This window comes from Ctenocephalides felis, unplaced genomic scaffold (genome assembly GCF_003426905.1).
Source record: "Ctenocephalides felis isolate EL2017-DRISC unplaced genomic scaffold, ASM342690v1 CF-g0.4_SCAFFOLD_01886, whole genome shotgun sequence".
Lineage (NCBI taxonomy): Eukaryota > Metazoa > Arthropoda > Insecta > Siphonaptera > Pulicidae > Ctenocephalides > Ctenocephalides felis.
The window spans coordinates 145,593,624-145,601,358 of NW_020538040.1; the positions used below are offsets into that span (position 1 = coordinate 145,593,624).

Consider the following 7,735-nt stretch of genomic DNA (forward strand, 5'->3'; position numbering starts at 1 on the left):
ATTAGACCAATGATTAAAAAACATTCTGGTTCCATAAAAGAGTTGAAGATTAGTTTTTAGGTTGATTCATTTTCTTGAAAACCTTAAGAGGCAAATTCTGATGGTTTTTCTACATACAATTTTTATTTAGGAAACAACTGAGACTGCCTTTTCAAAAAGCAAATTGACTTATGACTTACCCGTTTGTATGACTCAATAATTTTTAACCATTCAAATCGGTTGTATAATTCTCTCAAAAACATTTTTTTTGTTTTTATTTTAACTACAATCTGTCACACTTTAGGACATTCAGTAATTATTTAGACTTTTCTTATTATATGAATCTTAAATGGATGGCAACCCAGTAGTTGTCCAGTCCAGTTATGACTATTATCTATACTCAAAGTATTGCTGACATTTTTTATTATATATGCAACTATACCCACGGTGGCGATTTTCACTCGAGGCTATATTTTGATATCTATAACCTCAAGTGGAAATTTGACATCATAGTTGCCTGATGTCAGGTTTGGCGTAGCGGGAATCGAACCAGCGAACCTGGGACTAGTTGGTGCTAGCCCACCTCTCGAAAACATGAACGAAATAATATATCTGATTGTACATGCATGTATACCAAACACAAATATCAATTTTCTCTAATGCATTCCACAGTGATCAGAAAATTAAAAAAAAAATCATTTTCGATTTATATAACTTACCCCACGAAAAGTTAATAAATAATTCGTTGCTTTCGTACGTTCTCCAGACCACAAACACAGACCCAACGTTGATGATGTTTTGCACGTTTTAAAAACATTATTATTTTAATTTGAAATTAATTTGACAGTGTCAGTGCTGATGAGTTATGACCGAAATAAAACGAACAGAATTGGACATGCGTTCGATGTAGTAACCGACCACATTATGCATATCTGCATAAATATAAAAGCAATAAAATTTATGACGAATGAGAACATTAAGACATGTAACATGTAACGCACGGCTCTTAACAACACATGCACGATGTTAACAATATTATACGATTGCTTTTCTTGATTGCTTCCCTTTTAATGTTTTTAATGAGATGGTAAAGATTTATATATATATATATATATATATATATATATATACCAGCTGGTCCGGCAAACGTTGTTTAGCATATTAAATGGATGGTTTACCCACTGCGACGCATGCCTCATACGTTACTGTATGTAATTGTTTTGAGATTAGTTCAGCCGATATAGCGGATAAATTCCATCTTTTCAGAAGCTCAGAAGAATCTTAATTAAAATTAAATGAAAGACGTTCGCATCAAATAGACGATAATTGATTAGTTATCTTAACAGTTATATTAATATTTTTGGGTTGTACATAGTTCATACGAAAGCGATAGTGTTCTAAATTAATAATTATATAAATCTTTTTCTTCGAAATATTTGATGTGCTAAAATCATGGTATAATTAGGTGCCAATTTTTCGAAACCCCCGACTTCACAATCTTTTACAATTATAACCTAATAACTATTTCTAATTGCTCTTTTTTTTATATATTTTCAAGACATTAATAATATATATTATATACATAATAACTTTGAAAAAAAAATTGTAGTAAAAATATTGTTTGCCCATTTTTACGACCTTTCAAAAATTGCATGAGATTTATGTCTCTAAACAAGAATACCCTCTTAAAGAATGTTGTTCAAATTTACATAAAAAATAATAAAATAAATAAATTTGAAAACGGTATAAGTAATTTTTTTGTTTCCAATATTAGGTTGGCATATTAAAATCCTAAATTTAAATTTTATAGTTAAATATTTAAGTAGCATTTTGAAATATTTTTGATATTGAAAGGTTAATGTGCCTTGTACTATTTTTAAAATTAACTCCTTAATTATAAATGAATTATATGCCCAAGAAATATTTTCATTGGAAATCAACCTGTTTTTCAAATTCATTACATTATAACTGAATAATTTATTTTTCTATATTTAGGAATAGCCATAATTGTGAAATAACCATAAAACTACATTTTTATATATCCTCAATTTTTGGGACATTTTTTATTGTGGTAGAACTAGATAGTTCCAACCAGAAATTTAATATAGCTCAACTATTTTTCTTCATTTAAACAACTCCATTATTTTACTTTTTATTTTTTACTTTTTATTTTACAGAGTTGAACAAATAATAAAACCAATTCTTGATCTTTAATCCATTTTTTAATGGCAAAAGTCTTATGAAACTTTTCAAGAGTTCTGGTTGTATTGAAATTTAAGATTTCCATAATTATATTTGATATATTTTTATTTTAAGTACGGTACGGATGATATATTTTTAATTCGATGCAAAAATGCTGAGGAAAGGCTATTTTCAATTCGAAACAAATTTTAGATCTATATTTTTAAGTGAAAGCCGATTACATTACTGCTTGATATCAAACTTTCCGAGATGGGTATTGAAAATAAATCCTTTGGTTGCAAGATCAAAGTTTTTATCGCTAAACGATAAAGAAGCCATTTATTGAACGACCCATAATTGTTATCAAAATGTTATTTACTTTTTTTTAAAAAAAATATTGTACAATATTTATTGTTAGCAGTCTTTGCTTATTGTTTATAAAAAAAACAGATTGCAGAATAAAATTTGAAAAAAAAATAATATGATAGAATAATATGAATTGCAAATACAAATGCATTGCCTGGTCTTATTTCGTATCAAAATTGTTGCGATTGATTAAGCATTATAGTTTATTACAAGTATTTTATAATTAGTTTTAATTTTTAACTTTTGCTTAATTTTTAACATTCACCTTCACTAATTAAGACTTGCTCATCTCTTTTGTTCTTTGTTAGGTAGGTTTTGGCTATTCATCTAGTATTTAACACACATTTAGCGCCATAATGTACAAAATATAAATAATACTATTCTGCTTTTAAAAACACTCTTTTACTTAAAATTATTGCCAGCTGCCACAAAATAATTCAAACTTCACGAAAATAATCTGATGAGTGCTGCATATTATCTTTGTTTTGAAAACTAATTTCATTTAGTAATTAATTAATCAATTTATTTATTTATTAATTTATTTATTATTTAAGTAATCAAATACTAAAATGGAATTAATGGAAATATTATATACGATATTACGTTCGATGGAAATGTCACTGCTTTTAAAAACACTCTTTTATTTAGCATTATTGACAACTGACATAAACAGCTCATACTTCACCTCACTAATTAGGAAAATAATTTAAGGAGATCTTTATATTTTTCTGCTGTTAAACACAAATTTTAATTCTCAATTAATCTGTAAATTATTATTTGCCTTAACGGAATTACTAAATGTCACTTATAACAATACAGTAGGCATCGACATAAAACAATGTGCAATCGATTGCTGATCACGTAGGCTCGGAACCTTTGTTTTTCATCGAATCGAAGCATCTAGCACAAAACAACAAATGTGAATATTTTCGGGCAGCAATGGATAACAATAATCCACAGAAGGTAAACATCATTTACTTAATCAATATAGAATTTTATTTAACAATAATATTTTCAGAATCATCTTGATTATTTCAACGCTCTGGCATCGTACAGAACCAGATCATCTGTATTCGAGAACCAGCCAGTAATGTTTAAACATGCCCTAGTTAGGCCTTGGACGTTGTGGCACTATCAAAAAGGAGTAGACACCAACTATTCTCTGCATCAAGTACCCGTTGTAACTTTTGACACTGTCGAAGATTTTTGGACGTGAGTTTCAACTGTCAACCTAGGCGTTCTCAATAAATCTGCCTAGCTGTCAACAATTTTAATCATTTTATTTTATTTTATTCCTCTTCTGTTATCATAGATGTCATAACCATGTGAAATTGGCCCACGACTTAGGAAACGGGTGTGCATTTGGTATCTTTAAACCAGGAATAAGACCAGTGTGGGAGGATCCTGCTAACATTCGAGGCGGAAAGTGGGCTATCCATTTGGATGTAGCCCAACGAGATATGGATTTGCACGAAACTTGGCTTAACACGGTAAGAACATTTATGATTATTATAGCATTATTGCATACCGAATATAGTGGGGCGCATGGCATCGTGCCTTAAGGCAAATTGCTGGAACTTTCCGTACCGTAATTAAACATTCAAGAAATGAGAATAATCAATAGTTGTTTAGAATAATTTCAAATAGATTATTTATTATATACTGTAAACTTATAAGTGCTTTTTAAATTAAGCCGAGCGTATTTTATGAACAACGTTTATATCTATGCCATTATATTAATTTAAGACGTATTTTATGCGTATTTTATGAACAACTTATGCGTACGTTTACAAGAGTTCATTTTTTTTAATTTGATTTTTTTAATTAAATTTATATGTTTTTATGTTAAATATATATGTTGTTTATATTAGACTTTCATACGTTTCGAGATCCTTCATCTTCAGCAAAAAAAAATTTTTTAGACATTAGTTTTACTTTACTGTATAATATGATTGTTGGTTATTTTTAAGATGACCTTATTTTTTTAAGTCATAACTGGGGCGGTTATTTTTGGTTATGCTAATCCGGGACGGGGGTTTGGTCTTTTAAATAACATATGCTATTTATATAATTTTTTTTTATATGAATAATTTTTTTTTAATCAGAATTGTGGACTTCCTTAATACATTCTTATCTATGCTATTATAATATGTCTTATATATTACGATCTATATGTTCTATTCAATTTTTTTCAAAATTCGAATAATTTAGAATTTGTTCGTTTGTTTTCATAATGTTTGTTAATTTAACTATTAATTTTCAATCGGGACAAAAAATCTAAATCCGGAACAAATATTGCTTTTAGAAAAACCCGGGACACAAGGTAGAAATACGGGACTGTCCCGGCCAAACCGGAACCTAATTATTTTATTAATTACAATATTCAGTATATTATATTTTGGAGTTTTTTCAACTGAGAATGAGTCAAACTGAAATTCAAAAAGTTTGAAAGTTTAATAATTTTTTTATTTTGGAAACATAATTAAGGTTTCATTGTATTAGCTTTCTTTTCTCAGAAAAAAATATTTATTTAAATTTTTACTTATAAATGTTGTCTACATTTCGGGGGTATGGGAAACTTTTAATTATCGAATCTAACAATACTCATTACAAATCACATGATTCAATTATTGAAAAAAATCAAATGAAAATGCAATTCATAACTCTTTATTTATTAATTTAACTAATATTTTGTTTTGAATAATTTGTATTTATTTTTTCAGGTGTTGTGCATGGTAGGTGAAATATTTGATTATTCACTATACATTTGCGGTGCTTCGGTGAATTTAAGTGAAAACGGTGACACCGTAGGTAATATATAGTTCTTATTCTTTTATTAGCAAATATTATTAACACTTGCGGGACGGCACCGATTTCAAAACAATCTACCGGCTGTAAACTTGATTTCATTGTGTATGTTATGCAATTTGTTTGATAAAAATTTGTGGTTATTGAAAGACATACATTTATAATATTAATTTATTTTTAATCATTTTATAAAGAATGGTGACGTTCAAAACAATTTCCAGAATGCATAGCTGATTGATTTTGACATGATTTGCAATAAAATGTTGTCCGCCGCCTTCATCCTGGTGCTTCTCTGTCAGAACAGACAATACGATCCGTTTTTCTTTCTCTCGCATTTAGAATATGCCACTGATTAGTCAGTATATTTGTTCATTTTTGTGCTGCCATAATGGTTTGTTTTTTCTGTTATATTGTCTAATAATTCATTTGTAAAATATAAAGTAAAATAATCTATTGGATGTCTTATATTGCTTGGTATTTGTAGTCGGGGTGTTAGTTTATGTATGTCAAACTCGATTATTGAAGGAGAATCGGCACATTCGCTAATATCTTTCCGCTCTTCATTTAATTTGTCGAAATTCTTCTTCTTTCTGTTGGTTGGATAATATCATCATCACATTCATCACTATTTTCGGTGCGAATAGTAATTTCGTAAAATTTGTCTGTATGAATGTCTATTTGAAACTCACTACTGCTTAATTCACAAAATTTTGCCATATTTAAAAGCGCTCGGTCGTTTTAAATATTAAAAAAAGACTATATAGCAAAGAACAGGGCTAAAAATACTTCTAAAATTACTTAAAATTATTTTTAAAACACAACACTGTTTATCACTGCTATATGTAATTTATTCAACTTTTCGAAGCAAACTGAGTCATTGTTTATAAAATAGCATGTGCCTCACAGGAAATGTTTGTCCACTCAGGTGGACAGCCGTCCCTAAAGTGTTAATATTGATCTACACAAGTATTATTACATAATTAAAAGAAAATATTCAGGGTGAGTATTTATATAATAAATTTTATGAGTTTTTTTGCATAGATTTATTGCCGATATATATATATATATATATATATATATATATATATATATATATATATTTGTATAAATATATAATCATTGAATGAAATTATACCTTTACCATAGCTTTATGGACAGCCGATGCCGACCACTCCCCGTCAATAGTGGCAATTGGCAGAACCCTAAAACAGCAGTTGGCAATAGCTCCTGGAAATTACATCGGCTACCAAACACACAACAACGCTAAGCTCAAGCACACGATAGTCTCACCAAGATACGCATACTTGATTTGATATTTGAAAACTGGACCAAGCATAGAACTAATTCTACACAATATCCATTTTAACATTAACGTATCGATAATTAAAAGTGTTCGCCACAAGACAAATTATTCCGCCCATTGCAAGAATGTCATGTTCACGTACCCACTTAGATATTACTAAATTATTTTTATATTAGTTTTTAAAATGGTAATTAATATAAATGTTTAAGTCCCAAAAGACTTAAATTTTTAATATATATTTTTTAAATTTTATTCTTTTATTTTAATGAAAACACGCCGTGCACAAAACTGTATATAAAATCCGAGTGTTCATTGGTTCTTCTTCTAATTATTTTATAAAGTATATCAAATTTAGTTATTTTATAAAGTATATCAAATTTTTGTTGTAAATTTTTGAATGAATTAGAAAACAGGAAAACATAATATTATATTAAAACTTGTTCTGAATTATTAACTTCCTGTAAGGTATTACAGTCTTGAGCCAAAAATGGAAAATAAAATTTTTTGCATATCTTCATGTTTCGTAGGTTTCTGAACATTCTGGCATACCTAAGAAAAAATGAAATGCGTGTATGTACGTGTGTGTGTAAGAGTGAGTGTGTAAGTATGTGCTGATACAATTGCTCGTCGACGTTTTCGGTAGTACCGCTCAACCAATATGAATGATTGAAAAAGTGCTGATTAGTTTTTGGAAAAGGTCGGCCCAGCCGTTTGCGAGACACGAAGCAAAGAGTGCAAACAATGGAAATTTGTTTTTTTACGAGAACCGGGCATCCGATTGAAATGATTCAGAAAACATTTAATTTGTGAAGATGGGGTGAAATGGTTATTAGTTTTTGGCAGAAGAAGTCCAGCCAAGATACGGAGGTAAATGTGTAAAAAATGGTAGTTTTTGCGAGAACGACGCATTCGATTTGAATAATTTCAAAAACTGTTTGCTTTCAAAAAACATTTTTTGAATATCGAATATAATTTGGATGTTAATTTGAATTCAATCTACAATAATTTAATTTTTTTTATTATTTTTTTTTCATAGCAAGCTACACAAAGTACATTCAGCCATATTGTTACAGTTATATATTATTTGACTGCGTGAGA

General features: G+C 28.8%; 2 protein-coding genes across 2 annotated transcripts in view; one reads left to right on the forward strand and one right to left on the reverse strand.

Annotated features, from left to right (window-relative positions):
* LOC113376031 (ubiquitin carboxyl-terminal hydrolase MINDY-3 homolog) overlaps positions 1-796 on the reverse strand; it is a 6,530-nt gene extending 5,734 nt beyond the window's left edge. The window contains exon 1 of the mRNA XM_026615961.1: positions 737-796. Coding sequence (XP_026471746.1) covers positions 737-796 — 60 coding nt within the window. The remainder of the gene's footprint in view (positions 1-736) is intronic.
* A 2,400-nt stretch (positions 797-3,196) lies between these two features.
* LOC113375828 (eukaryotic translation initiation factor 4E-1A-like) lies at positions 3,197-6,770 on the forward strand. Its single transcript, XM_026615776.1, has 5 exons — positions 3,197-3,489; positions 3,545-3,738; positions 3,839-4,016; positions 5,250-5,337; positions 6,481-6,770. Exons 1-5 carry the CDS (start codon positions 3,466-3,468, stop codon positions 6,645-6,647), a joined length of 651 nt encoding a protein of 216 aa, XP_026471561.1. The 5' UTR covers positions 3,197-3,465; the 3' UTR covers positions 6,648-6,770.
* Positions 6,771-7,735: the final 965 nt, after the last annotated feature.